This window comes from Apiospora phragmitis (genome assembly GCF_038363925.1).
Source record: "Apiospora phragmitis strain CBS 135458 chromosome Unknown utg000011l:1.0-3236445.0:1.0-3240683.0, whole genome shotgun sequence".
Taxonomy (NCBI): domain Eukaryota; kingdom Fungi; phylum Ascomycota; class Sordariomycetes; order Amphisphaeriales; family Apiosporaceae; genus Apiospora; species Apiospora phragmitis.
This window is the reverse complement of record NW_027117411.1, coordinates 2,917,046-2,932,871: the sequence shown is the minus strand read 5'-3', so window position 1 is coordinate 2,932,871 and position 15,826 is coordinate 2,917,046. Positions and strand designations below refer to the sequence as shown.

General features: G+C 58.0%; 7 protein-coding genes across 7 annotated transcripts; 5 read left to right on the top strand and 2 right to left on the bottom strand.

Annotated features, from left to right (window-relative positions):
* Positions 1-790: 790 nt before the first annotated feature.
* PG994_013643 (proteasome maturation factor UMP1) lies at positions 791-1,416 on the bottom strand (the record flags this gene model as incomplete). The annotated part of the gene is made up of 2 exons (XM_066865052.1): positions 791-1,267; positions 1,414-1,416. 2 exons carry the CDS (start codon positions 1,414-1,416, stop codon positions 791-793), a joined length of 480 nt encoding a protein of 159 aa, XP_066710013.1.
* Positions 1,417-2,061: 645 nt separating this feature from the next.
* PG994_013642 (uncharacterized protein) lies at positions 2,062-4,033 on the top strand (the record flags this gene model as incomplete). The annotated part of the gene is made up of 3 exons (XM_066865051.1): positions 2,062-3,171; positions 3,261-3,407; positions 3,455-4,033. 3 exons carry the CDS (start codon positions 2,062-2,064, stop codon positions 4,031-4,033), a joined length of 1,836 nt encoding a protein of 611 aa, XP_066710012.1.
* Positions 4,034-5,847: 1,814 nt separating this feature from the next.
* Positions 5,848-6,796, top strand: PG994_013641 (uncharacterized protein; the record flags this gene model as incomplete). Its single annotated transcript, XM_066865050.1, has 2 exons — positions 5,848-6,002; positions 6,064-6,796. 2 exons carry the CDS (start codon positions 5,848-5,850, stop codon positions 6,794-6,796), a joined length of 888 nt encoding a protein of 295 aa, XP_066710011.1.
* Positions 6,797-7,836: 1,040 nt separating this feature from the next.
* PG994_013640 (meiotically up-regulated protein) lies at positions 7,837-8,922 on the top strand (the record flags this gene model as incomplete). The annotated part of the gene is made up of 1 exon (XM_066865049.1): positions 7,837-8,922. The coding sequence occupies one exon, from the start codon at positions 7,837-7,839 to the stop codon at positions 8,920-8,922; it is 1,086 nt and encodes a 361-aa protein (XP_066710010.1).
* Positions 8,923-9,086: 164 nt separating this feature from the next.
* PG994_013639 (uncharacterized protein) lies at positions 9,087-11,391 on the top strand (the record flags this gene model as incomplete). Its single annotated transcript, XM_066865048.1, has 3 exons — positions 9,087-9,246; positions 9,318-9,574; positions 9,631-11,391. 3 exons carry the CDS (start codon positions 9,087-9,089, stop codon positions 11,389-11,391), a joined length of 2,178 nt encoding a protein of 725 aa, XP_066710009.1.
* Positions 11,392-11,446: 55 nt separating this feature from the next.
* Positions 11,447-11,767, top strand: PG994_013638 (meiotically up-regulated protein; the record flags this gene model as incomplete). The annotated part of the gene is made up of 1 exon (XM_066865047.1): positions 11,447-11,767. The coding sequence occupies one exon, from the start codon at positions 11,447-11,449 to the stop codon at positions 11,765-11,767; it is 321 nt and encodes a 106-aa protein (XP_066710008.1).
* Positions 11,768-12,576: 809 nt separating this feature from the next.
* PG994_013637 (uncharacterized protein) lies at positions 12,577-13,455 on the bottom strand (the record flags this gene model as incomplete). The annotated part of the gene is made up of 1 exon (XM_066865046.1): positions 12,577-13,455. The coding sequence occupies one exon, from the start codon at positions 13,453-13,455 to the stop codon at positions 12,577-12,579; it is 879 nt and encodes a 292-aa protein (XP_066710007.1).
* Positions 13,456-15,826: the final 2,371 nt, after the last annotated feature.

Sequence of the window (15,826 nt, the reverse complement as noted above, 5' to 3'; positions counted from 1 at the left end):
TTGCATTTCAGGGACGCCGCCGCGAGTTAGCGGGGACACACGGGAGTTGCGGTCTTGTAATGGGACACATAAAGCGAGCACGCCATCACCACCATCCCCGGATCAACTTTTCCGATTGGCTTTTATACACAACAGGCGATAAGGTGTCGGGATGGGTGGTTGTTGGTAGAAAAAGATGGAACCCATGGGACGGGATAACCAGGGGATCACAGCGTACTACTCATGTTTGTAATTCAGACTCTCGTAGTCTTGGGTGACTCTTACTACTGCCGTAGAGAGAGTAAACTTGGGCGGGCATGTAGGGATATGGAAGGAATCTGTGTATAGCGTTGGGATATGGCATGCATAGCAAGGTATCATTCTGCCACACTATTCGTCTCTCCAACCGGTTAAAGTCTGCATGTTTGACGTTTTGACGGTGGTGCCATCCCTGATGCGTGTCTTGACTCGCCTGTTTTGCTGTAGCTGCGTCTATTCACTTGCGAGACCAGCATCGTACAGCTGAACTGTCGTTGGTGCGAAATACGACCGGTGAATGATTTCTGGTGCTCTGGTAGCCATACACATGAAGAAGAACTAATGGGAATCTCAGCTGCTGGCTTCGAGATGCCCAGACCAGCCCGGCTATCAGGTACATAGGAAGGTTCTTGTGATGGCTATCGATCACCCTTCCTCCATTCCCATCAAATGCCATGTATATCATGGGGGTGAACCCCTTTGGTCTTCATCATGCTATTTGTTCTTCGTCATCATTCATCCCCCCCATTCCAGGTAGTATCTCCTCCTTCCTCTAAATCTTCAGCTTCCGCTCCATCTCGTCGTGGATGCCGACGACACCGCCAGCCGTCTGCTCCTCGCCGGTGAAGACGTCCTCCCAGTCGATGTGGCTCTCGCGTCCGCGCAGGATGTCTTCGTGGACGCTGCTATTGCCAACCGCACCGCTGCCGCCGAGGGCCAGGGGCCGCCACTCGCCGTCGCGCACCGTCTTGAGCTCCATGCCACGGCGGATGGGCTCGGCAACGCCGAAGGTCTTGCGAAGCGACTCCATGCGGACGGCCTCCTGGGTGGCCTCCCAGGCCTTGAGGCGGGACTCGAGCGGGTGGCGCGACGTGACGGGGTCCGAGGTGGAAGTGACGGTCGAGAGGGGGACGGCGCCGACGCCGTTGCGGAGGGTGTCGTAGAGGCCCGGGGCGGAGGGGGCGCCGGGGGTCTTGAGGTGGTGGGTGTAGGTGGTGGCGTGCTCGCCGGAGGGGACTATGCGCATCGACTGTTGGGGAAACGGGAGCAATTAGCGGCTTGGGTTTCTTCTTAGGGAGAGAGAAAGTGGGAGAGGTACGAAGGGGTAGTAGGTGTTCGTGTGTGTATGTATCGATTTGCTGGTGGTGGTGATAATGGGATTGGAGAGGTGCTTACCATGTTGGCGGTTTGAGTGTGTGATGAGGGATGATATCCGCAAGTGTTCTTATTCTTGATTGCTGTCGATTGATTGACGAAGCACTTTTCAAAGCACCCAGCTGGTCAAAGGGCTCGTGTGGTATGTGCTGGAATGATGCCGCGGTCGAGGGTGGAAAGTCGGTGGTTGTTGATGGGTTTGGTTGTTGGAGCAGCTTAGCTGTGCCTGTCTGTGCCTGGAGCTTCGGGTGGTTGCGTACAGCTTGCGGGCCAGGCTACGATGGTGTGTGCGTAGCTGACCTCAGGACCCTCAGAAGGGTACCGCCTAAATCGCTGGGGGGGGGGGGCCGGTGGAAGGTACCTGAGAGTTGGCGTAGCCTTGCCTGGCCCTTGCGCACTAAAGCTTCGTTAATTCAATTCATCGAACCTCATTAGGTGCATAAGCTGATCGAGGCCACCGTTATTTCCGGCCGACGTCAGGAGCCGCCATTACTCACAAGCCAACAAGCAGGTGGTTCGGATGTTCGGACATACAACTACACACAAGTTACCATGGTAGAATAAACAGGCAACATTGAAGGGCCAGCTCGAGGACACACACATCTTGAGATGACCCAAGTGACAGGATGCGACCCCCCAGATCCCTCCCTCCCATCGTGAACATCACCAATGGCACCTTCTACCCGCACCTTTCCCGGCTCGTCGAGCCTCCACCCAAACCCGCCGCTCTTCATCAACCTGAACTTCTCCATTCCCGCGGCGGTTGATCCCCCAACCCATTGGTATGTGGTCGGGCCTTCCCTCAGCGGGAAAACCACCTTTCTCAGCCTCTTGAGGGGCCGGCTCTTTTGTGACCCGCCCAGGTCGCGGAGCTTCACCTACCACCCAAATGATGGTGATGGTGATGATGCCAACACCGCATCCCGACCGTCCCGCTTGCCGGACCAGATGATCCAGTACGTGGGCTTCAACGGCGGCGAAGCGCTGAGCGGCGGGCCCACGGCCGCCGCCTACCTGGCCGCCCGCTACGAGTCCAAGCGGGAGATCACCGACTTCTCCCTGCGCGACTTCCTGCTGGGCAACACCGAGCTGAACGCGCTGGAGAAGCGGGATAAGCCCGCTGATCTGGCGCATTTCGAGCGCGTGGTGCGCGACCTCCGGCTCACGCCCCTGATGGAGCTGCCCGTCACGTCGTTGAGCAACGGCCAGGGCCGCCGGGCGCGGATCGCGAGGGCGCTGCTGAACAAGCCCGAGGTGCTGCTGCTCGACGAGCCGTTCATGGGCCTGGACCCGCCTACCGTGGCAGGGCTGAGCCCGCTGCTGCGCGACATGGCCAGTACGGCCAGCCCGCGCCTCGTCTTGACGGCGCGGCCGCAGGATCCCATCCCGGACTGGATCACGCATCTGCTCTACCTGCGCGCCGACTGCCAGGTCGGCGCCATGGGCCGGAAGGAGGATGTCCTGGACAGGCTGAGGACGTATGTGAAGGATGTGTCCAGCGGTGCCTCCAGAGAGGACAGCAAGATGGCTGTTCACAATCTCATCCACGTGGGCAAAACATTGACGGCCAAGGGTATCTCTGGCAAGACGTTGATGGAAGAGGCCGAACCAGAAGCAGCTGAGTCAACATCATCGTTTCAGGAGAAAGAGCCACAAAGATCACTTGGAGAGCCCCTGGTGGAGATGGACGGCTGCCGCGTCGCGTACAACGATAAAGTGGTGCTCGGAAACTGGAAGCAAAACGTCGACGGCCAGGAGAAATCCGGCCTCGTCTGGATCGTCAGGAGAGGCGAGCGATGGGCATCTTTGGGCCCAATGGCTCGGGAAAGACCACCATCCTGTCGCTCATCTGCTCGGACCACCCCCAGACTTACTCGCTGCCGATCAGGCTGTTTGGCAGAAGCCGGTTGCCCGAGCCTGGGTCGGGAAAACTGCCCCTGACCATCTGGGATGTGCAGTCCCGCATCGGCCACTCCAGCCCCGAGATACACCAGCTCATGCCGCGCAACTTGACCGTTCACCAGCTTCTGGAGAACGCCTGGCCGACACGTTCCGGTCCAAGGCGAAGCTGGACAGCCAGAGCGGGAAGAAGGTGGACGCCGTCCTCCGGTGGTTCGAGGCGGAGCTCAACCCCAGCTTTGCCGCCAGCCAGGCGGCGGATGATGGTTCCAGGACGACTGCTGAAAGAGACCTGAAGTGGGCGGACCACTACATGTTCGGCGAGCTGTCGTTCTCAGCGCAGCGCATCGCGCTTTTCCTCCGCGCCACCATCAAGAACCCGGACATCGTGGTGCTCGACGAAGCCTGCAGCGGCATGGACGACGGCGTCCGTAACAAATGCCTACTGTTCCTGGAGCATGGTGAGCACAAGACGTACGTCACGCGCGACGATGGGTCCGAGGCCGTCGTCGAGAGCGAGGTCGCCCGACGCGGCGACGTGCGGGTGGGCGGGCTCACGGGCGAGCAGGCGCTGATCTGCATCAGCCACGTCCGCGAGGAGATTCCGGACGGCGTGCGGGAGTGGGTCTGCCTGCCCGAGGCCAACACGGGCGCGGCGGCGCGGTTCGGGCAGGCGCGGGGGCCGCTGGGGCGGGACGAGAGGGGGTGGATGGAGATTTGGGGCATGGTGGGCGACGCGTGAAGGACTGTTGGTACCTATGTAGCTTACCTCCTGAAATATATGTCTGCATTCTCCACCGGACTTTGAGTCATAGTGGGTGTTAAACTACAGAATTCTCATCTAAGATCATATCCGATAACAATCCGATGTGGTGTAGTGGTTAACATTAGACGCTCTCATGGTAGATCACCGTCTAGCCCGGGGTTCGATTCCCCGCATCGGAAGCATTCTTTTTGCTTTTTTTCTTCTTCTTTTTCTTATTTGCAAAGTCGTCTGTGATGACTATGCTTTTTTTTTCTCAATCTCTTGTCACCCACCACCCAGTTCAGCGTCCTGAATGCCAAAGTTTGGTTGTTTCTCGTGGCCAACCCGTCACTGCATGAGATAAATGGCATCGACGGAGTAGGTTGCTCTGCCAAACGGTTCTCGTAGTTGAAACATAAGGTATTCGCTTCCTTCTAATGAGATGCCCCTTTCCGTTTATATATGAATTCGGCGTGGTAAATGCATACCCCTCGCCTCGGTAGCTCTATGCAAAAAGAAAGTCGCAACCAAGCAGCATCAAGTAAGAGCTAGTCCAGAGGCTTACATCATCGTGAAGCCGCATACTGGTTGTTCTCTGTGATCTTCCACAGGCTGGATGACGTGTGCCACTTCCCAGGCCAGCCCGGCGATTGAAACCACAAAGGCGTAGTCCTCGATGCCTGTCACGGAGACCCCATAACTTAAGAAGGCATCAGCATTTCCGCCGCTTCGTATATGACAACGGTGAAGGCCGCTGATAATATTTTGCCGGTGAGTGATAGACGACTCATGGCGAAACGATCAAACCGAGCCAGGTCGTGGTTTCCTTTCCTTTTTTTACTTCGATTCAGTGCGTAGTCGGCTCAGAAGCGTCTAACGACGCTCGACGAGTAGAAACGGTTTATACGCAAGGGATCCCAAGCGGGAAAACATGCGAAAGGGGGATGCAGCTTGCCATCTTAATGTCTTGATATATCAATATGTACAGTCCTTACAATCCTTTCCCTTTTAAGAGGCATAAGAATATATTCGTGTTTTCATTCGCAGAGCCTCATCGCCTATCAAGATAAACCAAAACGCGCAATCTCACCCGTGTACCAACATAAAAGTCGCCGAAATGTCATCGGACAAGGGCTATAATCTAACGCACGCTCAAACACATCTCTAGGCTTGGTTTATATTCAGGGTTCCTGAGCCAGACTGGATTGCTCCGTGTGCACCTTTACGTATCCAGGGGCTATCTCCTTTTTTTGTTCAGCCCCCAAGCAGCGTTGATGATCAGAGTCTCACAAAGGCAAGGTTTTATTAACCTTACAGCGATAACGCCAGTCTATGCATCGTGTACAATCAACAATGTATACGTCAAGTGAACCATTTATCTGCTGTCAGAAGGTTGCTAACAGAAGGTGGTTAGAGACAGGGCACATATCCTTACTTCTCAAGAGCTCGGCATCATCACAATCTAGATGCTTCTGCATCCAGAAACATTACTAGCACACCAACGGGTCGTCTCGATTTTGGGCTACGGCGTCAGAGACGGCAACAATGTAACAAGCTGGCTTTCGATATCTTCGGAGTTAAGCAAGTTGAGCCGGATGACTCACTCGGTAAGCCAGGTCTTAGCGCCGTATGACTGTGACATCTTTTCTTACAGTAAGCAGCAAGCATATATACATCACGTACTTACGATTATTTTCAGGGCTCCCGGCTTGACAGATAGACATCATAGTTACAAATCGCAATTTCCGCACTCACCTTGGGAACGCGTTTCCTCCTTCATACGTTCTGTAAGACTCGGATTGACCGCGGCCATGGCGAGCAGAGCCCAAAGAGAAGTGCTTGGCACGACGGAACTCCTGGAGAACATTCTGTTGCATCTCGACATCAAGACCCTTCTCCTCTCGTCGCAGCTAGTAGAGCAGAGATGGCGCAACCTGATCCGCCACTCGGTGGTACTCCAGCAAGCGTTATTCTTCCGGGGCATCCCAGAGCCGCCGCAGCAGACAGGCAGCCACTCCCCAAAGGAGACCAACCCGCTGCTTCGAGGAGAAGTTCGCCCTGTTCTTCCATGACGGGCGCCGCGACAGGGCCACGACCGATGTCCATGGCCCCCGCAGGACGGTCTACATACAACACCGGCGGGGGTCGCAGGCGTGCGACCTCCAGTTCAAGCACTTCCCCGCCCTGCCGCTGGCGGCGGGCGAGGCGGCGCGCGCGGCCTTCATGCGCCCCGAGGCCAGCTGGCGGCGGATGCTCGTGACGCAGCCGCCGACGCAGCGCGTCGGGTTCTCCGAGGAGACCAGCCACATGAGCGGCATGATGCACCGGTTCAGCGCGCTGCGGATGGACGCGGACGCGGACGAAGACGGAGGAGGGGGCCTGCGCATGGGGGCGCTCTACGACGCGGCGGCGAGCTGGGTCCTGGCGGCCGACCACCCGAGCTTCGGCATCATGTGGAACCCGGCGGGCTTCCAGTTTCCGATCCGGCTCTCCCACTATACCGAGCGGACGCGACAGATCGACATAGACGAGAAGGAGGCGCTGGCCGGCCGGGTTGACGTCCTCTTGACATTGGCTATGGGGCCGACCCAGGCGGAGAGAGAGGAGATGGGACGCGAGAGGGACGCGTTCAGGGAGAAGTTCGTTCACCCCGGAGCCCGTGGCAAGCCGTCGATCCAGGCCACCAAGACTTTGTGGTGGAAGAAGCACTGCCTGGACGGGACCGCGGTAGAGGAAAGGTTCGGTTGGGTCGAATATTGAAGCCCAACTGCTTGCTGCCGTTTTAGGGCAAGCGAGCAAACTGGAGCGAATCGTTTTGAACGACAAGCTCGCCTACTGGCGAATGCTACCAAATACTATATCTTGAGCACCTCGATGTGATTCAGCTGGGTTTATGGTCTGTTATATCGCTACACACTCCCCTTGCTTCGACGGGTGGGCGGCAAGACCTGCCGCAAGGCGTCAGCCATCCGGAGCAGCAGGGCAAAGCCAAGAGCGTTGAATCCAGACTGTGTTAGAGGGACGATGAGTGGAATGTAACTCAAGGAAACATCCCGATACTCCTAGCCAATCGGACATACATTTGTTTGATCTATTTAGTCTGCGATCTTGCCAACTCACCTAACCCAGCAAAAGATCACAAGCGATTTTACATGCAGTTAATTATGTAAGCTCACGTCATGCGGCGGCTCTCGTTATATTAGGTGCAGGTCCCCGACATGGACGCGTAAGTCCCCAGAATGCCAAGGCCACTTAGTAGCCGTTTCAGCCGAACTACGCCGGAGATTCTCCAACATGAGTCAGACTCTTAGAAGATCAACTGCCAAAATGAAGGGAAGCAAACGAGATATTGAGACGAGTGTACATGATGCAGCAATATGTATCCAAGACGAAAGGGAGATGCGCTGTTGTGAAAAGGGGGAGGGTTGTCGACTTAAGCTTCTAGAAGACGAGGAGAGGTTGGAATGGAAGGCTTCAATTTTGGGGCTGTTCGGTGCTGGTGTCCACGCCGAGATGAGACGCCAAGGCGCTGTGACAGCTCACAGGGCTCGTCCGGGTATGCGGCAGATCAGACTGCCAGCTACATAATGTAAGGTTCGGCATCATCCGTGCGGGACTTCCAAGGACTTTCAGGGAAAACGTGTGTCGTCATCCCGTCAACAATGGGAAGTTGGCCTGCTTGCGCGCGACGTGACATGTGCCTTTTCAGCGAAATGCAGATGTGTGAATCTCATGCTATCTAGTGAACCAACTACACTACTTGCACGATCGAGTACGGGCCGTCATGCGTAGCGAATGAGATGGCCGAGTTCTTTCGCAGCTCCAAACCGGCTTACACTGCGAGACGCCCAGTCCCGATCATCAGCAGCTATGTGCGCGAGCAGCAGGAGCGCTCCGCCCAGGCGCTGAGCCCAGAGGAGGAGGACTTCAGCGACGAAGAGACCCAGCTGGACGACGACGACGACGACAAACTCGAACCGAACGGGCTTGGTAAAAGCCAGTCGAGCAGCAACACCAAAGATGGCGCCGACGCATCGGGCCAAGCGACGAGCAACGACGAGCAGCAGAGCGCCGTGACCAACGACACGTCCGAGGCCGTCGACAGCCAGGCGAACCCGAAGCGGCGCCGCAAGGACCTCGGCAAGCGGCGCAAGCTGAAGCGCCGCCGCGAGCGCGAGGTGACGGACCCCGTGACGCACCTGCCTGTGCGCATCTACGACTCCCAGGCGTCCGACCTGGCCGAGGTGGACCCAGGCGCGCTCATCACGCGGGGCGCCCCGTCAGGCCGGCTCACGGGCGTGGCGGGCCAGGCCAAGTCGGACGACGACTTGAAGGAAGAGGCCGAGGACATCGACGTGTACCACGCGCAGCTCGACGCGCGCTTCCCGCCGCCCGACTACGAGGCCGTCAAGCGGCGCCTGGTCGGCGTCTACTCCGCGAGCATCGTCATCGGCCTCACGGCCGCGGTCGCGGTCGCGGTCGCCTACGCCGTCTCGGCCGCCGAGCAGGCGCTGGGGAGCCGCGGTGGGTTCCTCCCGTTCGCTTCAGAGGCGGCGATCGGGAGCCTGGGGTTCTTGGGGATCGCGTATGCCATCTACGTGGCGCGGCAGTGGATGGCGAACCGCGTCGACGACATCTGGGAGGAGCTCTGGCATGCCGAGAGGAACCGCCGTGATCCCGACGACGATGCGACCATCGGTGCTCGCGCCATCGCTGACATCGATCCGGCCAGCACGCGCTGGCTGAATGACATGTTGAGCTCCTTGTGGCCGCTGGTGAATCCCGATCTGTTCTTTGGCGTCGCCGACACGCTGGAGGACGTGATGCAGGCGAGCATTCCGAGCATAGTGCGAATGGTCAGGTTAGTTATGTCTTGCCAGCTGTGATTACCGTCCTTTGCTATTTGCGTTACTCACAAGTCCAAGCATAGAAGACATAGGTCAAGGTGGCGCACCCGTCAACATTCTGGGGATCAAATGGCTCCCGACAGGCGCAGCCATGAACACGATCTCAAAACTTACTGGAAGTGGGGGGTGTAGGACCCCAAGATATGGATGAAGATGCCGAAAAGGGTCTGGAAGGCGAGGATGGCGATTTCCTCAATCTCGAGGTCGCATTCGCATACCGCCCCCAGTCAATAATCTCGGATGAAGCAAGGCTGCAGGGCACATCTCAACACGCCCATCTCGTCATGGGATTCTATCTTCCAGGTAAATAACTATACCCCCAGCCATAACAACACTCAAAGCAAACATGGTTTCTGACTATTACGACTGAACAGGGCGAATCAAGCTTCCCATTTACGCACATCTCAAAGCGCTGGTCGGCAAAGCTAGGCTGCGACTCACCCTGATACCCGACCCCCCTTTCTTCAGCTCCGTAACGGTAACCCTGCTCGGCCAGCCCAAGGTGGAGATCGCCTGCATGCCGCTCGTCCAGAAGGGCCTGAACATCATGGACCTGCCGCTCATCTCCAGCTTCGTGCAGACGTCGGTCGACGCGGCCGTGGCCGAGTACGTGGCCCCGAAGAGCATCACGGTCCCCTGAAAGACATCCTGGCCGGCCGCGACTACAAGCTGGACCCGCGCGCCAAGGGCATCATCGTGATCCACGTCAAGCGCGCCTACAGCTTCAAGCAGGGGGACCAGGCGATCCCGCTGCTGCGGCCCGAGGGCAGCGCCGATCCCTACGTCACGTGCGGCTGGGCCAAGTACGTCAAGCCGCTCTGGTCGACGCGCGTGCTGCTGGCCGAGATGCAGCCGTGGTGGGACGAGACGGCGTTTCTGCCCGTGACCGACGACGAGCTCAACATCCACGAGCGGCTGCGCGTCCAGCTGTGGGACTCGGACCGCTTCACCGCCGACGACGACCTCGGCCGCGTCGAGATGGACCTGCGCGAGCTCATGCGCGACCCGGCCACGGTGAACCGGATGCAGGACCGCGTCGACGGCTTCAAAGCCCTCAAGGCGAGCGAGCGCATGCCGGGCAAGCTCGAGTGGGCCGTCGGGTACTACCCCAAGATCGCCATCCAGGCGAGCCAGCTTGCGCAGCAGACCGAGTTCCCCGAGGTGCGGACCGCCGAGGTCCTGTCCGAGCGCGCCGACGAAAACTGCAAGCGCAAGCTGCGGGGCGGGCCCAAGATCGACGACGTCGAGGGCACGCGGCAGGCCGAGTACAAGGAGATGGAGGACCGCATGGTGGCGTCGGCGCCGCCCTGCGCCGACTTCCCGAGCGGCGTGCTGGCGATCCAGATCCACGAGGCGACGGGGCTCGAGATCCGCGCGCACCATAACGCGGCCCAGCGCAACCGCGGGACCGAGGTCGACGACGAGGTCGAGGAGGGCGAGGAGCTGCCCTCGGCTTATTGCAACATCATCCTGAACCACGAGAAGATCTACCGGACCCGCGTCAAGCCCAAGAACGCGCGGCCTTTCTTCAACGCCAGCACCGAGCGGTTTCTGCGCGACTGGCGCACCGCCGAGCTGTTCGTGTCGGTGCGCGACTTGTGCGTGCACGAGGACGACGCGCTCATGGGGCTCGTGTACCTGCCGCTGCGCGAGGTGTTCAAGGAGCGCGCGCAGGTCGACCGCGTCTACCCCCTGTTCGGCGGCATGGGCTACGGCCGGCTGCGCATCTCGATGGTGTTCCGGTCCGTCGGGGTGCACCCGCCGCGCCCCATGCTGGGGTGGGAGTACGGCACCCTCGCCGTCGGCCCCCGCGTCGGGGCCCAGGACGTGTCCGCCGAACTGCACGGGCTCACCATGAAGCTCGACACCTCCCTGAGCTCGGGGCACATGTACTATAACAAGAAGTCGTCATCTTCTGGCACCGACGAAGAGCAGCAGCCCTTCTGGTCCACGGCACAGGGCAAGATGCTGCACCTCGGCGTGCGCAAGCGCTACAGCTCGCCGCTGGTGCTCCAGTTCCGCAAAGAGCGGCGCCTGCGCGTCGGCCTCGACTCCAAGACGGCCGTGGCGTACGCGGTGCTGTGGCTGTCGGAGCTGCCCGACGACGAGGAAGTCACCGTCGCGCTCGACGTCTGGAAGGGCGACCTCAAGCGCGCGAGCACGTGCGCCCTACCGAAGGACGCGGCGGGCGACGAGAAGGTCGGCCGGGTCTCGCTGCGCGTGCGGTTCCGCAGGGGGGTCGGCAAGGCCCACGCCGGGCTCGCGGACCGCGACCCCCACGTCGCCAACGTCATCGAGGTCGTCGAGACGGCGGCGTACCAGCTGCGCAAGGAGCGGCGCGAGGACGAGGGCGCCGTGCGCAGCGCCGCCCGGGCGCAGACCGAGGGCGTCGTCGGGGAGGTCCGCCATGACAGAAGGAACCGCGGTCGAGTCCACGTCGGAGGATAGCGACGACGCTGCCGAAAACGACGAGGATGACGGCGAAGGTGGATATAAGGACGCGATGAGTAATATGGATGAGGACGACGAGGAAGATGGCGGTAGTGCCCATAGTGACGACGAGTATCTCCAGGACGAGTCCAGCCGCGGCATGCGCGACGCCGTGCGTGACTACCGGTCGCACGCCAAGCAGACGCATCGGCGGCACCGTGGCGTGATCCAGTTCAAGGGCGCGCGGACGCTGTGGTGGATAAAGCACAAGGTCGGCTACCTCCCGGACCGGGTGAGCGGGAAACTGGAGCACGGCGACCGCAAGACCGTGGTCGAGAGCGAGGTGTCCTTTGGTGATAATGCAGATAAACAATCTACTATACTTGTTATGTAATGAGAAACGGCATCTTCCTCGTCGTAGGAAGAGGTCCCTTATCTTGAAGGCAAGGCGTTCAGGGTTCAACCTCGGAAGCAATGAATGCTTATCCTAGTAACCTACCCTTCCGATACAACGTGGTGGTATACATTACTCGGTAACCGCCGTTCTGACCTTTTATCGAAAACAAACATGGAATTGACCCCTTTCGACCATCGCACCCACCACATGCACGTCGAAACCACAAGTGACTGATCTGCCAGAAAACGGCGGATACACTCGTCGCAGCAATGCCGTCCCGGATACGCGGAAACCGCGGCCGGCCAGTCTAGTCAGCGGTGCCCACGGGTCAAGACTCATCTTGCTTATGTACTCGTCTCGAGAGTTCTTGGGCAGTGAATCAATAACAGCAGAAGATGTGGTGAAAGAAAGCGTGATGAATTGAGCTAAGACCTCTCGGCGGTGGGTGTATTTTACCACTGGTGTGGCGCAAGCCACTCAACTACACCGCCACACCATGTCAGTGCAGAGACAGTAATACTAATTAGTGAGCGGCTTTGGATTGGGCCTTGGCCGCAGTGTATCATGACAACGCACGCCACCAAGCAGCCACTTTTCATCGCCATCCAGACAACATCACATCACGGTGCAGCGGGGCTTGATTTTTGGGTCGAGCAACGTCTATGCTGCCTCTATCTTATGTTTGTATTTTTATTTCTACTTGCATCAGTCGCTTTATTCAGATTCGCTGGGTATCGCAAAGAAAATAGTCAACGCGCAGATGAAATCATCATCATCATCATCATCATGCGTCTCGTTGCTGTCTATTAGGCCTTGAGGGCGCGCTCCTGGCCCTGCTTGGCGACGTCGATGAGGAACGTGGCCACCTCGTCGACCTCGGACAGGAAGGGCGAGTGCGACGTCTTGGCGTGGTAGGTGATGGCGTTGGGCCCGAGCTGGGCGGCCAGCTGCTCCTGGATGGGCGGCGGCAGCGCCTTGTCCTCGTCGCAGAAGTAGAAGGCGCACTCGACGCCGTCGTTCCAGGGCTCGTACGCGACGCTGTCGAGGAAGACCTGCTTCGACTGCAGGCACAGGTTGGCGACGGCCTGCTCCTGCACCGCGGGCGCGCAGTCGTGGTAAAACGTCTGCACCGGCTTGTCGGCCACGACGACGTCGCCGCGCGGCAGCATCCAGGGCAGCCAGTCGCCGCCCAGCATGTTGTAGATGGACCCGCCCTTGGGCGTCACGAAGGCCGCCAGGTACACGTACATGATGACGCCGCCCGGCTGGCCCGCGGCCCGGCGGTGCTGGATGCCGAACTTCTCGACTTGCGTGGCCTTGCTGCCCTCGGGGCTGTTGGCGCCGGCGGGCGCGCCCAGCGCGTTGGCGCCGACGAGGCCGCCGTACGAGTGCACGACGAGGACGATCTCCTTGCCCTCGTCCGAGAGGCGGCGCAGGACGTCGCGGGTGGCGGCGGCGTCGGCGTCGAGGCCGGGCAGGCCCTTGGCGTCGACGTCCCCATTGTTTAGGGCCTCGGCGTGCTTGTCGGCCTCGACGACCGAGGGATACTCGACGGCCTCGGTCGCCCAGCCCTGGGCTTCGAGGTTCGAGCGAATGGTGTCAAAGCACTTGGCCCTGTGCCACGCTCCGGGGCCGAAGACGATGGTGGGCTTGACAGTGGGGGTGGAGGTGGTGGAAATCGCCATGGTGAATGATGATGGCTTTCTACTTTGGGCTATGAATGCACGATGGAAGGGTAGTATATAGTGTTTGTTGGTTATTGCTTTGGTGGTACCAGGTATAGGAAAAGAGTTCGGCTATGTGTACGTATTGGGCATGCAGGTGGTATCGTATTATACCGAGCGCGGCAGATCCCCCCTCGCAGCAGCACCCGCAGCAATCCAGGTGGTGCAAGCCGAGGCACACACAACCGAGCCTGGACGCATTTTAGGGCAAAAAACGTTATCCCAGGACGCAGTATGGGGCCCAATGGAACGGCGGTCTCGAGTTGTAACGGACCAACCCACGAGGGCGGCCCCTCTCCGGTGCAATCTGATACGACGTTCCGCATTGTCTAATTAGACGAGATGCACGATGTGGGCATGCTTGCAAGCGTTGGACTGTCAAGCACAAGGAACAATTACAGGTTATACCCCAGTTAACAGATATAGGATGTAACGCATGTGGGGGCCCCCAGAGGGATGTACCGGTGGGTGAAAGTGTATAATTCGACCCCCTCGGCCCACGATACAGGGGTAAAACATGGGTATAAGGGGGTAGGGTAGCTTAGAGTTGACAGCTAGAAGGCATATATAATAATATTAACCGTATTAAGTAATGGGCTAGCCAAAAGAGGCTAGCTTACTTTAAGCGAATATTCAATATAATAGATATTAGGGATAATGCATAAGTTTTTAAGGGATGAGTCTTATCTATTAATAGGGGTACGTCCTATACCCGTTACGGGGGAACCGCTCCCCTATTCAGGCTTTGCTTGATCAGGATGCCCGGAATGGTGAGGTTAAGGTATCAGCCGGAGGCCGCTAGCAGCTAGCCCTCGCAGCTGGGGTCCTATACTGACTCGATGTGACCCAAAATGGATAGGGTTCGGACATAAGCGGATCGCTGATTGGCCAGCGGCGGGGCGCCTTACCGGGATTTTAATACGCATAGTTAACGAACCGTTACACACTTTCTTCCAGTGGCCCTCCTAGTATAGGTCATACCCCTGTTAGTAGATATACTGGTTTTAATGCATAAATTTCGGCCGTCAGCGCTGATTTTGGTATACTAATAGATAAAACAGATAACAGATATGCTTTCTGAAAATATCTGTTTACAGGGGTCCATACAGGGGGTTTCAGACCCCTGTACAGGCTGATTTTAAGTGTAAAAGCTAACCTTTTCAGGGTCGACAGGACCCCCCCTCCCAACCACCACCAGCACCACTATATGCATATAGCACCACCACATACAGTACCACCGCCAACAGCACCAATTACGATAATGCTGTATGTGGTGCTGTATGCAGTGCTATTGGCGGTGTTATTGGCGCTGCTGTTGGTGGTGCTGTATGTGGTGGTGCAGAATTGAGGCCATTTGGGTGGGAAAATGCACCAATTATGAGGCCCCGCAAAAGGTCACGTGCGAGCCCTTAAGTAGATATGCTGGGGAAAACGCATAAATATTCGATGCCCGAGTCTCATCTACTAACAGGGGTAGGCCCTGTAGCCCTCCGCGACCCCTGCCCTACCGGTGGAACCTCTAGCACTCTGCCCCTACTACATACAGTAACCTTACAGTGTTACGTATTCCTGAGCGGATCCGTACCAGGAATGAACCTTTGACGGTACGCATGAGTCAGTATCTGCCAGGTGATTACAAGCAATCAAAGACAGCCCCCATCAAGCCATGACAGATGTCCTCGATGTCAACCTCGAGTTAGCATGTAATTAGAGGCGGCATAGAACATTAATGGAAGGGAAGGGAAGAGGGGGGGGTAAGCCCAGGCTTTTGGTTCGGCATCTAGAAAATGCGCCGCACACACACGCCGCACACGTGGGAAAATCCAGGTTCAACCACCCAAGCGACGACCTTGGCTTCGGGCCGCCGGTAGTTGTGCGGCGCAGACCAGAACCTTTTTTCTTCATCCAGCCGACCTGCCAGCCAGCCCACTTTGTCTGTGCTGAAATATACCCGTAGCACGGAACTAACCCCGAGCTAGCAGGGATCGGCTGATTAGTTTGATATAAACAGCCACCGACGATGAAACCGTCAGGCAGATTAGAGTTTGTCCCAGACCGTAAACGGGTGACAGGCACTTCGGCATAGCATACCACTTACTCCTGCATGCTGCTGATCGTGGTACCATGGACCCGGATAGGCAAAAATAAAAAAGCTAGATGCTGTGTGTGGACTTGGATAAGAAGTAGGTATATAAACGGGTCTGGACTTTGTTCGTAGCCCACCAAGTGCCCGTCGCAGAGGAAGGCGACAGAAGATGGTTTCGTCATTTGTCCACTCATTCACCAATACGCCATCACCAAACCAACACGCCGTCACCGTCACCGCCGCCGC